At 35.3% G+C, this 18,166-nt stretch overlaps 1 protein-coding gene and 1 non-coding gene across 2 annotated transcripts; one reads left to right on the top strand and one right to left on the bottom strand.

The window, feature by feature from the left end:
• Positions 1 to 14,829: 14,829 nt before the first annotated feature.
• Positions 14,830 to 16,152, bottom strand: LOC103313719 (uncharacterized). The gene is made up of 5 exons (XM_008197746.2): positions 15,915 to 16,152; positions 15,652 to 15,869; positions 15,292 to 15,601; positions 15,118 to 15,246; positions 14,830 to 15,073 (listed from the first exon to the last, which is right to left on the bottom strand). The coding sequence occupies exons 1-5, from the start codon at positions 16,079 to 16,081 to the stop codon at positions 14,860 to 14,862; spliced, it is 1,038 nt and encodes a 345-aa protein (XP_008195968.1). The 5' UTR covers positions 16,082 to 16,152; the 3' UTR covers positions 14,830 to 14,859.
• A 192-nt stretch (positions 16,153 to 16,344) lies between these two features.
• On the top strand, positions 16,345 to 17,375 carry LOC100141741 (uncharacterized). Its single transcript, XR_010333459.1, has 2 exons — positions 16,345 to 17,048; positions 17,100 to 17,375. It is a non-coding gene; the product is annotated as an uncharacterized LOC100141741 (transcript).
• Positions 17,376 to 18,166: the final 791 nt, after the last annotated feature.

Raw genomic sequence — 18,166 nt, 5'->3', positions numbered from 1 at the left:
CCTGCTTAGTCCACTTGTATCTAAGGTCTCAAGGAAATTGCAAAGATCGATAGACCCAGAAATACCGTTTCATTTTTGCGTTATTACCAGAACAACGTCTGTCACCTTTCGAGTTTTACACCTGAGATTTGTAAATTGTAAATAGTGTGTATAAATTAAATCGAAATTACGATCAATTACAGTTTACGACTGGCCGTTTTATTCGCACATGTTCGTTTTGACCCAATAATCCGTTCTTATTTTGATCGAATGAATCCGAAAGTCTCTGCTCTTTATCCGTTATTGCAGTGCAATTATGTCTGCATACATTTTCTAAATGTTAAATTCGTTTCAGCGCCTAATTATTTACAACTGTACAATCGGCTAATTGATAATAATTTACAAACGGCTGTTTTATACTTCAAGCAATTAATTTAAACCTACGGATTTACCACTTTTTCTCCTACATTATTAAATATCACGCGAAAATCAGAAGCTTTCGCGAGGTCGTTGTGAAATGATTTCCTTCAACTAGCGCCATTATTGTTGTTTATATTGGTTTTTGCTTGTTTGCACATAAACAATCCATAAAATTCCTGCTGTTACATAAATCGCTCCTTTCGACATGACTAATTGTCCACTAGTGAATAAATTACGTGACAATGACTCAATTTTCACAAATTAACGAATGTCGCACCTACGCTCATCAATGACCTTGATATTACTAAGTGTTTTCTTTGAAAAGTCAAGGTTTTCCCGAAAGAGATTTCTTAAACTTGCTTTTGACGGTATTATTTTTAAGCAATCGCACTGATTGCTTTGGACAGATTCTAATAATTCAGGTTTATGCTGCATTGTGTTTTGATTGACAGTCGTTCCTGCACTAAAAGGTTACTTAGCACAATGTTTCGACAGATATTGGCTTCTTGAAACATTAAATAGGTTGTTCGAACATGATAGACATGTCGCAGGTATCAGTACCGTCACATGAAGAGAACAGATCGGATTTATCCTTGGACAAGTCCCCATGCAATATTCCTAGACACTTGTTAAAAGAGACGCCAGAAAAAAGACAACAATAAAAGAAATAGTTGATCAAATGTTGGGAAACAACATTCTCCTGGCCCCTAATAAATTAAGCCAACTCATCATTAGGTATTTAGTCAAACCCAGAAGTTGGATAACGTCGCATAGCTTTTTGGATCTTGCACAATTTCATCAATTTACGACCGGGTATAAGCTACATTTCAAAGTGGTGCGATACACAAACCCGAATAGTTTAGATTCGGGTACAGTTTGGCACGAAATAACACTTCCTCGTTGCCGAAATTTTGCAACAATTAGACCCAAAAATCCGCTTTTTGGCAAACAACTTTTACTAGGCAGGTGGCGCTCAATGTGTTCCAAATTTTCGGAGGGTTCAGGGGTCAGGGCCGGACCTTGACGTAACCGTTTGCTCATTAAGCCGATTAATTCGAGGGAGCTGGTATTTCGGTGGACCATTTTATGGCATCTGAGATTAGATAATCGGTGCATGCGGGATCGTGCATTGCGAAATGTGGAGTTACATAATCGCCTGATAATAATATCAACATCGGCGATTTAATTATCTATTCTAATTATGACAAAAATAATGCAAATTTTATGGTAATCTGGGTGACAGATGGAATATTTTTAATCGAAACGAGATTTCGGCGCGTATCTTAATTGAAATTAATTTATTTGTCAAGGCGGTCCCTGCATATTTCCCGGAGTTATCCCTGAACTAGAGGATTAAAAGGAGTACAGCCCATAAATAACACTAGCGGCTAGCCCCTGCCGGTCTACAAATGTTCGCTCAGTCGAAATGTTGCGAGCGAGGTCGGAACAGTACGAACGGAGACCATAACGGACTTCTCATTTCAGCTGGGCTGGTTAAGTCTAAAGAGTTTTCTGAGTATTTTAAAAATAATTACATTAACAATCGGCATTGATGGGCATATTGGAATAGTGGTTTTTATGGAAATATGTTGCGCGTGGCTGGGGCTTCGCCCCAGTTAACTAAAAGGAAACAAACCCCACGACCAACTCGAAAACGTGGAACTCGAAACGTGGAATAGTGTTTTTTTATGGAGCTAGGGTGGCGTACAGTTCATAAACATAAACACTATTCCACGTTTCGAGTTTAATTGGTCGTGGGGTTTGTTTCCTTTTAGTTAACTGGGGCGAAGCCCCAGCCACGCGCAACATATTTCCATAAAAACCACTATTCCAATATGCCCAGCTGAAATGAGAAGTCCGTTATGGTCTCCGTTCGTACTGTTCCGACCTCGCTCGCAACATTTCGACTGAGCGAACATTTGTAGACCGGCAGGGGCTAGCCGCTAGTATAAATAACGCGGCTTGCGAAACAAAAAACATGAAAACAATTATTGCAAAACTGGCCTTGCTATTTTCGATAGAAAAAACAAATTTTTAATTATTGATTCAATCAACTGCAGGCAACAGTATTAAGGATTTTTCCTCGCCAAATTTGAAACTTTGATGGAAAAATTGCAAAGTCAAAATTTGAACAATAGTTATGCAATTTTTTATTTATAGTGCTCAACCTTTTGCAATTGTGAAATACTATCAGTGTTTAAAATGTTCCGCTCTATTTGTGGTCGTGATATTTTTTATTGTAAAGTTAATTGTTAACGTTTTTTGATCTTCGTATCTCCAATATTTTTAAATTCAAACAGATTTAAAAATAAAAACGGCTTAACCCTCGTCATGTTTTTAATTGTTTATCATTCCCAGAATAGATTTTTATAATCTGTGAAGCCTGTAATAAATTTGTTGCTTAAAAACCCCCATTCGTTATCTGAGACGTAAAAAATACAAGAGAAGCTCTTAGAAATATGCAAATATATTTAAAAATGCTAATTTATTTAAATGTAATAAACAATTCGAAAAATAATATAAATAAATCCCCTTGCAATTTATTACTACGTTGCCCGAATTTTCAGTAAATCAGAATAAGCGTCAACGGCCAGTGGTTCCAACTCCCCCTCAAAAATGACGTAATAATTTTATAAAGGTTGCTTTTTACTTTCTTCTGACCTTAGCAAATTATTAAATCCATCATAAATCAAATCAAATTCCTTAGATATCGTTTTTCGCATTTTTGAAAATTTCCATCAGCGACGTATATAGTTATATCGAGTTTCGCAATACGACCTGAATGGCTGACAGTACAAGGTTGGCAGCTTGCAGTGACCACAGGTCAACAGGTCAACTTCGGAATGCCTCTCTTTTTTCGTAAAGAACAATTCGTAAGATTATTCCTCACTAATTCTGATTTATCGCCAGTAAATGGCAGTTCCTGACCGCCAAGTTTCAACACTTGTCAAAATTCGGTATTATTCAGTGATTTATGAGCAGCTAATTTCTGCAATAAAATATATTGGAAATTATTTTCGTTCAAGCCGATAATTAGTCAGTTTTGCAAGCAATATGGTAATGTGGGACTGGTGTTACAGTTCGGTATTGTTGCAAACATCCTTTGTACGACTTTCCAACAAAATTTTCTGTAATTGGTTCTAATTACAAACGGCCTTTCAGCAATTATTTTTTTCGGTTAGGTATTTATTGTTGTTTGTCAGGATCCGGGTGTCCATCACGGTGTTAATAACCTTCAGCGGACACTGCCTAAAAATAACTTGAAGAAGACAGCGAAGTCACGTAAACTATGTTTATATTTAGTTTGCATGCTTTTGTACGAAAAATTCTGAGCTCATTGTATTGTTTGTTGTAATAATAATTTAATCGAAATATGCTTTTAGCGATTCAATAAATTTCGGTTCTGAAAAAAATTATCACAATATATTTTATTGTTACCTCAGCCTTGGCTGAATTTATTCTTAATTTGAAAAATTTCTCCATGATTTTCTCATTTTTTTCTCATAAAAATTTTGTTTCTAATGAGAGAAATATGTGAATCTGTTGGTGGAAATGTGGCTAATTGGTTGTTTGTGTTTGGAAGACGCAATTGCACAACGATTGCAAATTTGCATATAATAGGTCACAGCGAAACGAACCCCCAGAAAAATTTTGGGTCACATTAATCTCGCTGGACGGCTATAAACCGAGCAAGTAGTTTATAAATTATGTAAAATCGTTCATTGAATTTCTAATTTATCACGACATTGGCTCCTAATGTATTATTTATAAACGCTACTACAAGCTATTACAACTAAATTATAATAATAAGACATTTTCGCGATGCAATACAGAAAACAAAGGCGAAAATTTGGCACGAGTGGCGACAGCTCCAACACGACGTAAATCTTCAAACAAGAGGGGTTTGGTTAAATTTTAATAATTCTGTAAGTGATTGGTCAATAATCCTTGACGAGAACGTCAACGTAATTTTTAAATATCGGCGCATCCGCGAATAAGGACAGGCTAATGAGGACAGGACAATCGGAGTGATTATGATAATTGTTCGGTTCAGGAGATCGAGATCTCCGATAATTACATAAACTGAAGCTGGAACCTTGTTATTTTCACGCAACAATAAACTCCCACGCGCCGCACATGAAAAAATGGATTTGGAGGAAGGCCGGAGAGTGGCCAAAGGAATTTGAAGCACATTTGGAATTATAATAATTGCTCGAACAGCAGATGCTAGCCAAAATACGAAAAACTAGCAAGAAATCCACAAACAATTTCTACTTTCAATCGAATTCAAATAAGCTCATCCAGAGATCCGAAACCAATTCCATTAAACGTTCATAAAAATAGTTTTAGGATAAAGATCGTCGAACAATACACCCGTATAATTAAAATTTTCAAAAGTAGAAATGCAAACGAGGCATTAAATTACTCATTAAAAAATACGTTTTATAATGGCTTTACCAGTAGGATTTGCGCACGTCCACTATTTTTGACTAGAAAATACACAAATTTGATGATTTTTGGAGAAATTATGTCTAGTTTCGGTCAAAAACGTGCTGAAAGTTACAAAAAAGGTAAAGACAATTTTAAAATTGTAGAATAAACTTATACGCCTGGTATCTTTTGTTAAAATCTGGTGAAAAATTAAGAAATTGAATTGAAAAAAAGTAGAAGAAAATGTTTTCTCGAGCTAATTCGCCGACTTTTGAACTGAATGTATTTGAGTTTTAGGTGAATTATTGCACTTAAGTAGTTTGTAATGTTGATTTATTTAAAAAGTTAGTGTTAAAATATCTGCAAAAGACGGTCAGTACCTGGGGCCCGGTGGCCCAGTGGTATAAGCGCCACTTTCGACGGGGGAGATCGGGTGTTCGAACCCGGATCAGGGTAACAATTTTTCTATGAAAAAAGTGAAGAAAAGGTAAGTGAAACAACACGTAAGCAAAAATAAGATATTGAGAGAACACATAGATGTATAAACGTAAAGCGGATAAAACTGACAGAAATAATAAAATAATGCGGCAAAAGTACGTAAAGGTACAAAATTGTAAACGTAAGACCACATCCTAATAAAGGGAAAATACCTTTTGTTTTGAGAGAAAAAGAAATGAACGTAAAGGTGAAACATAACTTTAAACTTTAGCGCTGAATCCTTACATGACTTACTTCTTAAATTATAAAAAAATAAACGAGAATATTTAATTTATCTCTAAAAATTTTTAGTTAACTGAGTTTGTTTAGTAAAATTCCGAAAAACATTGTTAATAAAAATTATGGTTACTGTGAATACGGTAGGATTTGTGCACATCCACTATTTTTGACTAGAAAATACACAAATTCGGTGATTTTTGGAGAAATTATCTCCATTTTCGGTTAAAAACGTGCTGAAAGTTACAAAAAAAGTAAAAACAATTTTAAAATTGTAGAATCAACTTATACGCCCGGCATCTTTCGATGAAATCTGGTGAAAAATTAGAAAATTAAATTGAAAAAAAGTAGAAGAAAATGTTTTCTTGAGCTAATTCGCCGACTTTTGAACTGAATGTATTTGTGTTTTTGGTGAATTATTACAATTACATAGTTTGTAATGTTAATTTATTTAAAAAGTTAGTGTTAAAATATCTGCAAAAGACGGTCAGTACCTAGGGCTTGGTGGCCCAGTGGTATAAGCGCCACTTTCGACGGGGGAGATCGGGGGTTCGAACCCGGATCAGGGTAACAATTTTTGTATGAAAAAAAGTGAAGAAAAGGTAAGTGAAACAACACGTAAGCAAAAATAAGAGATTGAGAAAACACACAGACGTATAAACGTAAAACGGAGTAAAAAACTGACAGAAATAAGAAAACAATACGGCAAAAGGTAAAAGTACGTAAAGGCACCATGTTGTAAACGTAAAAGCACATCCCAATAAAGGAAAAATACCTTTTGTTTTGAGAGAAAAGGAGACGAAACGTAATGGTGAAACATAACTTCAAACTTTAGCGTTGAATTCTTAAATAAGCTTTTTCTACAATTATAAAAAAATAAACGAAAATATTTAATTTATGTCTAAAAATTTTTAGTTAACTGAGTTTGTTTAGTAAAGACTCGAAAAACACTGTTAATAAAAATCATGGTCCGATAAGATTTGCGCACGTCCACTATTTTTGACTGAAAAATACACAAATATGGTGATTTTTTTACGAAATTATGTCCATTTTCGGTCAAAACAGTGCTGAAAGTAACAAAAAAAGTAAAATCAATTTTAAAATTGTAGAATCAACTTATATGCCCAGTATCTTTTCATGAAATCTAGTGAAAAATTAGAGAATTAAATTGAAAAAAGTGGAAGAAAAGAAAATTCTCGAGCTAATTCGCCAACTTTTGAACTGAATCAATTTGCGTTTTAGGTGAATTATTGCAATTATATAGTTTGTAATGTTGATTTATTTAAAAAGTTTGTGTTAAAATATCTGTAAAAGACAGTCAGTACCTGGGGCTCGGTGGCCCAGTGGTATAAGCGCCACTTTCGACAAGGGAGGTCGGGTGTTCGAACCCGGATCAGAGTAACAATTTTTCTATGAAAAAAAGTGAAAAAAAGGTAAGTGAAACAACACGTAAGCAAAAATAAGATATGTATTGAGAGAACACATAGACGTATAAACGTAAGGCGGAGAAATAAGAAAATAATGCGAGAAAAGGTAAAAGTACGTAAATGCGCCAAATTGTAAATGTAAGACCACATCCTAATGAAGGGAAATAAAATACCTTTTGTTTTGAGAGAAAAAAAGATGAACGTATAGGTGAAACATAACTTCACGCTTCAAACTTCGTATTACAAAAATTTTCGATAATCATTTTTGGAATTCTAGTAAGATTCCATTAAGTGTGCAACAATCATGTGGGTAATGCGTAGCTAATCGAACTTATTGCTATTATTATCTCCAAAATCTAAACAGCAGGAGGTCTTAGCTTGACCTGCGTGTCGTCGACAGTGTCTTCATTAATGTGCATTATGACCGCATCGGTGTGACATGCGGGAATTTCGCAATTCAGGCAATAATGGACTACCTGCAGTGACACGTGCCCTTGTACCCATTGGCCAGTACACGGATAATACCACCTGATGCGGGTGGAGGTTTCGCAATAGGAGAAATAACGCTTTTTAGCAAAACACCGTAATTTGAGTCGTTTAAAACAGACTCTAACCTAGTTGCCAAAAGACATCACCTTGCAAGCTACACCTCCATATTTAGCCTCGTGTTTCTCTTCTCAAATCAGATTTAGTGTGATGTCCAAACAAACGATCGTGATTTTCCAACAATGCCGTTCGACACTTGATTAATCGACCACGGGGTCGTGCGGAATGCGACCGAGAAGTGCTAAAAACAGCATTGTTCCCAAACTGGCACCCTGCGGGACGCCGCTCGCGATCAGATAAATCTGCTCGTTGCCAAAATTTCGCAACTGATTTCAAATTCGTGGAAAAAACGAGCGACTAGCGCCAGATGCGTGACCACTTATCCGCGATTACACAAAACAGAGTCTTGAGGGACCATTAGTGCAGGTCACGAGCGAGCACGCGTCCACCAATGTCAAATTGGCCAATCGCGCCTCTTTATCAAAGATCAGTGAGTTATGCCTTCTATTTGCAGTAAATCATCCAGGATCCGTTTCCTTTTATGATGACTGTCCACTAAAGCAAATTATAGTCCTTCCACGAGGTTGTTCATTTTTTGTCAAGCTTGGCTGGCTTTGCCCTTAGTCGGAACGATTAGCATGCACGTATGCAAAGCAGTGACGTGTAGCGGGCTTTTGGGGTCTTTATCAACTGGAAAACACCTTGGAACGCCGCTGGGTCGAGAGCCCAAGTGACCATGCATACTTAGCCACGGTCTGATTATCAGTACTGCTGAGGACGACTTCATGATAAATATTACGCAATGCACCAAGGCTGACCATTGGTGATTCCTAATAATAGAAGCGCAATTCTTCACATTGCCTAATCGGCAAACGCTCTTCTGATTTTATTTATTAATTATCAAAGGAGACTAACATTGACAATACTCGACTGACTCCTTTAGTTTTCAGACCGGAACGATTGTGTAAGATGCGATCATAATAGATAGTTTTTTGAACCACCTAAGTGACATTTTATGCCTCGTTGGCTCTATTCTTTCGCGTTAATAACGCTAAAAAAATTGGGACCCGAAAGGAGCGCTGTGGAACAGGATGCATTTCGCCAAATTTGAATGATATAACGACTGCATAACCTAATAAAACTATTGCAACATGTTCCCAAAATTTGCTTTACATTTTATTAGATAATACATCAATTAAGTTTAGAACACTTTAAAAATGTAATCGCCACCAGCGCAAATCATGACCTACAACCGCAGAGGAAATTCTGCAAATTCATACTAGATGGGAGTGAAATATTAGATACAAGCCCGAAAAAATCGTAACTTTTACTCAAAAATTTTTGGAGATCCAACGAGCATTACATAAAATTTGTTCCCGTTTAATAACTTTCAGTGACAGTAGTAATTGTAGAAGTTTGCTAAGACGTGAACAATGCGATTTCATCATGTCAAAATCAGTTTCAATGACGACATGTAATTAATCCAAACATCAACAAGAGCATCATCTAGGGCGTTGTGAAACGAGGATTGCAAAGTCGATTCTTCTGAGAATTAAAACTACGATTTATGCGGTTCTATTTCAAATCTGGACTTGCGAGTGCATGATATTGATAACGTGCAGGTTCTGAAGATTACAAGGTACGAGTAACACCGGGAGTTGATTGGGTGAAAGTGCGCTGTTCAGTATTGCACAAGTTTAATTTGGATACGATATGTTATTGGATAGAGGTCAAGTGTTGGAAATAATTTTATATTAAAACAAAACTTTCTTATTAAAAAATAGTTGGGTGTTTTCATTACAACCTACACTGACAATTTTATTAAAAATCATTTTTCACAAAAACGGCCAGTCAAATAATTAATTAAAACAATCTCTTATTGCTTCATCAAAACACGAAAACAAATTTGTTCTACAACCACACATATTATTATTCTTCATCTGACAGCCTTAAATATGACCAACAACCAGTAATTTGTACCTGGTGTTTCGTAGGCGGCAGTTAGATTAAGTACAATATTACTTAATATTAAGTCTAAGTAATTGATTTTTATTATTTCGCAGCGTAACTGCGAGTGTGCAAATATAAATTTTATTAATTATTTCAAAGCCAAAGAAGTTATAGGTTTTTGATACATTAAATAAAAATTTGTATTGTCAACAAGTTAATAATGTGGTCTCTATTTATTTATAACATTTTCATTTAAAAAAGAAATGTTTTCTTAAAATACAAATCATTAAATCATAATACCTGAGGCTAACAAAAAATTTTCCCTACTTACTAAAAAAAATTACCTACATCTTCACACTTTACAATTTAAGCTAGAATAATAAAATTGTCCGCCAGTACCACTATTCGTAAAAAAGTTGATAATAATTTTTAATAAAATTGTATAATTGGCATTGTGTCGCAAGATCTAGTCACAGTATGAAAAAAATGCCACTTAAAAATCCACGGAAAAATGAGGATAAAAATACAGTAAAATCTTTCTTAATGGACACCTTTCAAACGAACATTTTTGTAAGAACGTAAACCTATGATAAAATTTCCACCTCCCATTAGTGGACACCTCTCCACAACGGACAATTCATCTTAAATTGTCCGTTGTAGAGAACTGTCCACTAATGGGAGGTGGAAATTTTATCATAGGTTTTGTTACGTTCCCGTCGGTGTCCGTTGTTGAGAGGTTTTACTGTAATTACTCATAATAATTTGACTTTTAAGATTATTGTAGCCTATATCTGCTTTTAACAGCAGTTATCCCGATGACCAGGCTTTATCTACCTAAGTACTAGGTATGTACCTACCTAGTGGAAAAAGAAGAAGAAGAAAATGCTTTATTTGTAAATAATAAGTAAACAGAAAACTACTAGTAAACAGTATATTTGAACGAATTAAACTTCTTCATCAATAAACTATCGACCGAATTTCTCTAGCCCGTTTGATTTTTTTCCTACGTTCGTGATTAGTTCGGAGGTGATTTTAGAGAATTTAAGGGTTTTTGGGATCAAAATTTTTATTTTTTAATCGTAGTGATTCTTTGGTTTAAATCAATATCAAAATGTCTGCATTCTCGAATAAATTATTCGGGAATGCAGACAAGCTTATTTTTTGGTAGGCAGATGATTTATTGTCGACTTTGGACTTTCAGTAAAGTGATAAAAAAAATTCTGTTTTAGTTTTACAGTGTTTCCACGTTCTTAAAAACCAAGTGACCACCAGAAAGATTTAATAAAAATGTACCTAATAAAATCGAATACCAGGCATTTTTAGTCGAAAAAAGAAAGTAAAAGAGAAATTGAGTAACAGGAATTTAATGTAATTAGAGCTATAATGTTTTTCTTTAATGAAGACTGGTGCTAACGTAGTCATTAGGTTACTATTTTTTTAACTAGTCACTTAGCTAGGCTAAACAATAATCGCTTAACGACAACCCATCCCAGATTGCTATCGCCATTACATCCGCCATTATCTCTTAAGTTTTGCAAAAGCTTTGTTGCGAATTTAATTAGACACATTGTTTCAAAACTAAAGACTTTTATTGTACACTATTATCGCATTATATAACAAAATCATTAAAATGATTGACTCGTAATAATATAAATGGGAGAAATTATCGTGACAAGTGATGAACCATTCTTCTGAATGTCAGTACTCATACACACACGATTGCAACAGGCACATCTATAGTGTCTAAAAGCGTAATTTGTCGAAAGTGACATTCTCGCTTGATAATAATCCATTTAGGTGTTTTACCGATGCAATCGAAAGATCGCCAAATTGCCGCTCCGGCCAAGAATGCGAACTCGTTTCCACACCTCAGCCGCACGTGACCCGTCCGAATTTCCAGTAATTATAAAGTAATAACGGCGACCCCATCGCAGAAATTCGCCGTTTTCCTCCATGACTCAGGAATTTTGCAACTGTCTCGTTAAGAAACAAATTCCAATTGGGGCTTTTTTGACGCCAAGTCCGCCCGATTCGGTTCACTTGAATTGGCTTGGCCGCCGCTAATTAGTTGTCCTAGGTCAGCGCTGCTTGGACTAGAATTCCGTTGCACAACCAGCCACAATCGATCGAAGACTTTCCGAAGATTGACATCAACAATTGGGCAAAGTGCGATAAATCAAACATTTAAGGTGTATTCACGGCTCATCGTTGCGAAATCGAAAAACATTCGCCAAAACTGGTATATCAATCAAAGCGGCTAAATGCCCAGCAGTCAAAATGTCAGAGCAACTATTATCTACTGACCCAGTCTGGATGTTATACATAAACAACTGTTAATGCATTCAAAGGTTGCCGGACAGTAATTAATTAGGCTGATAATATACGTCAGGAGTATTACTGTTGCTCTTTAGGGAATGGGAAGATTTGTGCAAGTGCAAGCTTTTGTCGTATACGGCATTGAAAGCACATCACGTAGGAGAATATATCACAGGAAATAAGGGGGAATTAAAGTGTTGACTCGTACTCGTATTGTTACTTTACATTTCCACAAGGTTTGTTTATTAATACACTTACTAAATTAACCTAGTAATATCTAGTTCAGCATTCATTAACCGGTAAGCTCCCGTCAGTTTAGTTAATTTCTTATTCTCGTTATAATGTGAAACAAACCAAAACCACTACAGTTTATGAAATAAATATCCTGACTGACTGTGTTGTGTGTTTTTTTAATGCCCTCTCGAGTGGTGACTTTTATTTATTTTGATTTATTAACATGTTGTTGTTTTCAAGTATAATTCCATCCACCTGCCATCTCAAAATTTAGTATAGGACCCCTAGTATTTAAAAGCATTTTAGTGATTAATCACTAAATATAAAAATAAAAACCGAAAGTGGAATTAATCCAACACGAAGAAAACACAAATAAAACACACCAAATTAAGTCTAAAAACAAAAATCACACACTTAGAAACTCACTTCAAATAAAAAATGTTGTGCTTGTCCGTAATGTTATCCATAAAATTGTGAAATTTCGATTTCCACTCCTGCCGTTCTTTAAATCGGTTTTATTAACACCACATTTGCAAAAAAAATCGATAAATACTTTTAGCGCTCCCATTTAAGCATGTATAATAAAATTTCTTTCGCGCCACCCACTCAGCTTAACCGGATCTTCAGTGCTTTCCCTCAATTCATGCTTTCAGCACATTTTCATCAATTATCGTAAACATTGGTTCAGCATGAATCAAATCAATTGGAATAACCAATGACTTTCCTTATGTGCAGCTCTACCGGTCTGTATTTCATTAAATATTTTTAATCCTAATCTCGCATTCATCTCGTAGAAAGTGAAAACTTCCACCTGTGCGAAACCCTTCAAGTGGGTTAGTAATTACTATTTAATTTTTTGAAATCAACACGGAAATACTCCGATTAAGAAAATATGACCTCATCTCACTAAAATAAACTGCTGTCACAGCCACGTGAAAGTTGCAAATTAGATCAGCATAGAAAAAAACAATAATAAACTCTCGTAAAAAAATCGAGTTAAAATCTTACGTCATGATTTTAGAAAATTGGGAGGTTTTTACCCCTCACTGCTTCGTCCAAGTATTGTTATATCAGCGGTTTGGACGTTTTAAGTGTCGTAAGAAGTATCAACTCACGTAAAAATAATTATTGTGGTGGCACACAAACGTAATTGTGTCTATAAAATTTTATATAATAGAATATGTAATTCGGGTCAGAGATAGCAAGTCAATCCTCTAACTCTTTGTTTTTGTTTTTTCCCCTAACACTTACCTGCGATTAAAATCAGGTTACTTTTTTTAACATGATCCTCTCTTTTACTTGCCGTTAATTGATTTATGTAATAAACAGTTTAAAATAACCGAACATTAAGAAATATCACATCCAATTACCCATGGTAATTACAATTTTGCTAACCGTTGTTACCTAATAAAGAATTGCTTAGATTTTTGCAAGATAATTTCTCGTATCATTGAATTTAATTTTGATAAATTAATTAAATTATTTGAGTACCAGCGTTTCCGTCTACAATTCCGCCATGTCGCAACTAAAATAATATTCTTCTTAGGTAAATGGCAATATGTTGCGGTTTCTTGAACACGGAGTACTAAACGTTGTGGTTTGTCCATTTCCGCATCAGTTGCTTCTCTTAATCACACACATAAATACCCACAAGTATTTCAAAAAATTTGTTACTGATATTCTAAAGTTTGAATTTAAATTTTGTAAAAAAAACAGATTCTGTTTTCAAAACCAGAAAAGCTCAAGAATTTGAACAATAATAGAATTTTTTAAATAAATGCTTTATTGATGCTTACAGGTTTGATTAACCATTTTCTAAATAGTTTTTTTAAGTATACTTTTTAGTAAAAAAATAACAACACATTTGCATCACTTTACTTCTGCATTCAGAATACGGAGAGTAAAAATTAAGTAAAAAATGGTTTCGGAAGGAGAAATAGGCAGTTTGCGGATGTTTGGGATAAGATATGTTGGTGTATCTTGTCCCCACCTTCCCCTACTTCCGATGACTAACGAGTTACCTAATTACTAGCACGCGGCATTCCAAGTTCTCGATAAACACCTGTTGCGATATTGTGCTTGCGAATATTTCCATCAAGAAAAACTTGATTTTCTTCTGCAATAGTTAGTCCAACCTTGACTCAAAAATCGCAGCAGTTGGAAGGAAATGAAAATGGTACCTGTGAGAAAGCGTACGCCGGTCACGTTTGGTCTTATATTGTTCCACGTTGTGCCTACTACTTCCTCTTCAGAGAAACATCTTTCAATTGTTAATTGCATAATAGCAAGTGTTTATGATGAATTGACAAAGGCGGAAAATCACCGAAAAAGACCCATCGAAGGTTTCGATTTTTCGAGATGAAAACTTTCTCGTAATTGCCCAGATGAAAGAAAGCTTGATATGGCTGATGATGGGAAGATTTCGTGCGGTTAATCGGTTTTTTCGTCAAGTGGCATTATCTCACAGTTGATCGAGAAGACGTAATAGAAATTCAAATGAGAGGTTTGAGCGACGTTTCGTTCACAAAGTTTAGATCGCTTTCGCACGTGTCACGCCTTGGTGACACGTGTTGTCAGAATTTTCGGAAATCCATCGTCAATCAAGAGAAATTTCAAGCGAAGAAAGTCCATTGTATGGAAAAATGGGCGTTTCCTGTTGTTCTTGCGAAAGTCAATATTTGGGTGGCGATTAATGCGAATTACGAATGCGCCTTTTGGGCTGGTCTTTAATAAGTATTGTCTACTAATCTGACGGAAGTCGGCTATTTCCGACTCCCGGAGGGACGGAAACTTCCGGAAATTTGCACAAACAACGTGCTAATCGTTTATTTATCAGAGGTGTTTAGTAGATAAAATTGCTGTAGCTCTCCACTTTGACCAACTCGCGCTCGGTCGTCGACAGGAACATCCAAGAGCCTTTGACGCTCTTCTGGTGGCATGTGGGATATTTTACCTTGTAGCGGTCCGGCCCTGGATGAATTTTCCAGTTTGCTGGGGGTCTGGCATTCACGTTTGAGCTGTTAAAAGGATGCAAACTTTTTTTGGCCGCTTTGATCCTAAAACTCCACTCAAAATTTCAATTATTTGAACTAAACCATACCCTTGTGAAACTTCATATTGGGCAGGACTTGGATATTCTGGATCTCTCATGAACATACTGAACCCATTTTTGGTCGCGGTTACAGACAAACCTTCCGGGAACCTCTCTTCCAACAAGAATTTACCATTCCTAAGTTTACTTTTAATTAAACGACAATTATTTACAAAATACTACCTTTTTTTGCTCGGGTGGTACAGAAGGTGGTCAACTGCACTAGGTATGGCGTAAAAAGTGTCAGGTGATTTAAAAAGAGGAGGAGCAAAGTGGTTTTTAATTGTTGTTTCGTCACGAGGTCCGGTGAACGTGTCATAAGGGCCTCTTTTTGAAACAACTTTATTTGTGATGCAATAAGTGGGTAATTTGTAACGATTTGGGGCCTTTCTATATGGGGGTTCAGTGTTTTTGAACCTCGATGTAATACCATCAAATTCAAAAGTTGGTGTTTTTGTAAATTTTGTTGTTAAAGTTTTGAGAGTGTGACAACCTGGAAATTTTTAATTAATAAAACGTAGCATTAATTTTTTAAATTTCGACCAGGTGGTAATGTTTCATCCCTAATAGCCGAGTGAAATCTTTCTCCACTCCCAAAACCAACGTTTTCCAAAGTGGAAACTCCTTTTTCTTTATAGTCAAAAAGTTCGTAAGTTCCTGGCCCTCCAAGGGTTCTTTCAAACATGCGATCGCATAATACTTGAGGGTTTCGAAAGCCCAAATACTTGGAAAATTCTTCACTGTCTAATTTTACCTTCCAACTAGAATTTTGCGATAGAACAAAATAAATATTTTTTTATAAAAACCTGGCTGCATTATTTTTGTATTTACAACAAGCCGGTTTAGGATCGTATTGTCCGGGACCAAGAGGATTTGTTGTGTTTACGGTAATCAGTTCTGGGTGAAGCCCCAAAGGACGAAAGCGCTTAACAGCGCTGCCGAAACCAAAGGGTTTGTCCTCTGTATCGGGCATTTTTTCGGCTTAAATTTTTTACACTTATTGTGACATTTTATGTCATTTTGATCATTTTTCATTTGAGTCAAAATTTTACATGGTTAATGTTATACTGTTAATACAACATACAACTTGTATTGTGTGTTATATAACTAAGAAAATGTTTGAGTAATTTTTTTTTAATTTTTCCAAGTGATACTGCAACCCATTTTACAACATGGAGCACTAATAGTGCTAATAGTAATAGTCATTAGAAAATTACAACATGGAAAAATGGCATAAAACTAACGATATTTTTTTAGAAAAACATAAAATAAGAAAATTAGTTGCCAATGCCTCTCCTCTCCTGCACGCAGTGTTTTCCTTCAACATAATTATGCTTTAATTATGTAGACTTTATGATATCTAGTATTTCAGATTTCATTGGTTCTCTAAGGCAAAAATGCTTTTTCAAAAGTTGAGTTCTAAAGCTCGAAAAATGCCGACATTAAAAAGATAAATGGGAGGATAAACCTCAGTGTTTTTCCCAGCATTTTTCCTTATATCGTATGCTTATGTTGTATTGAATTACCCTAGACTAGCTTCAAACGCGGAAAATTTATTCGGAAGATAATCCCTGAGACTTAACAGGGATTTGTTTCTTAAAAGTGGAACATGTAGGAAAACCCTTTCTTTTTTTTGGAAATTTGGTGACTAATTTTATCAATAACATGTTATCAAATCGCCCCTCCTCATATCTAACTGCTATATAAACTGAAGTAAGCACTTCACATCAAACATTTACAAAAATGGCCCAGTGTCATCCACATCACCACCACCACCACCACGACAAATACGCAGTTATCAGAAATCAAAGATCTGGTCTTGTATTAGACGCTAGTGACTGTGTGGTCAAAATTCAACATTTTACGGGATTTCCAGCGCAGTTATGGAAGTTAGAAGATGCATGTCCTGGCAAATTTTTCATTGTTAACAAAGGCAACGGGTAAGGAATTTTAAAAGTGTTGAATAAGATCATATATTTTTCATTCAACAGGAAAGTTTTGGATATTGATGGAGGTCTGAAAAACGGCTCAAATTTACTTACATATCAGAAACACGGTGGCTCAAATCAGCAATGGCATGTTAATTCCGATGGTACCATTGTGAGTGCCGATGGAAATTTGGCTGTGGACATATGCCGCGAAAACTACACGCCTGGAAATAATTTAATTGCATATCGCAAGCATGGGGGAGCCAATCAGCAATTCACCTTCCAATATCAATAGTTAACTTGTAGTTTTGCTTCCGAATAAAGTCATTTTATAACTTTTCTGTGCGTTTTTTTGTTTTCTGAATGTTGTGTCTACAGTTGTGTGCCAGAGCCGCATAAATCATACATCATATCGGTTTTCCTCTTATCTACATGGTTTTCCTCTGTCTCAACTGTAGAGAGTTGTAAAGTGATGAGACTTTTTTAATAACATTAGTTTTAAACAAGAATTTGTGCAACATAAGAATTTTTTGTTAGAAATACCATATAAAATGTTTTAGTGATATACTTCTATCAAACAGGATTAGCCTTATCTTTGCTATTTTTGTCATAAAATTTTGTTATAGGTGGGTAGGTACGTTATGCAAACTTGGGGCAAATACTAAAAGTTACATAGGTGAAGCCACTCCCAACCTTATTTATTTGGAAAATAAATATGCGTAGATCCAATGTACCTACAAGTAGATATCTCCACCCCTATATACGATATCTGTTTACTGACGATACTAATCAACTCGTTCCTTTCGGTGTCTCAACTGATTTATAAAAATATATCTGTGATAACATGACTGTGTACAATTTTATGCAATTTAATAATATCTGTAATAATTGTACCTATGTAATAAATAGAAAGATGTAACCAACAACAAACCAACTTGCAACAAGTTGAATTTTATCAGAGATTTAGCGTTGTCTGTTACTTTGGTATGTTGATTTTGTAAAGGAAAAACCGTTTCAGTTTAAGGTAATTTATATTTTTAATGTTTACAATATTAAAGAGGACACGACCGTTTGTGAGCAATAAACATAAGGAAAACCAATGTACACGATTTAAAAATTAACTCGAAAAC

The sequence above is a fragment of the Tribolium castaneum genome, chromosome 3, assembly GCF_031307605.1.
Source record: "Tribolium castaneum strain GA2 chromosome 3, icTriCast1.1, whole genome shotgun sequence".
Taxonomy (NCBI): domain Eukaryota; kingdom Metazoa; phylum Arthropoda; class Insecta; order Coleoptera; family Tenebrionidae; genus Tribolium; species Tribolium castaneum.
The sequence above is the reverse complement of the archived record's forward strand: the minus strand, read 5'-3'. Positions and strand labels throughout refer to the sequence as shown.

Bases quoted from the DNA above. Each gene is read 5' to 3' on its own strand.
- LOC103313719 (XM_008197746.2), bottom strand. From the start codon at position 16,081: ATGCCCGATACAGAGGACAAACCCTTTGGTTTCGGCAGCGCTGTTAAG. The intron at 15,602-15,651 runs GTCGAAATTTAA...AAAAATTTCCAG, and splicing joins GGATGAAACATTACCACCTG to GTTGTCACACTCTCAAAACT. The intron at 15,074-15,117 runs GTATGGTTTAGT...GTGGAGTTTTAG, and splicing joins CAATATGAAGTTTCACAAGG to GATCAAAGCGGCCAAAAAAA.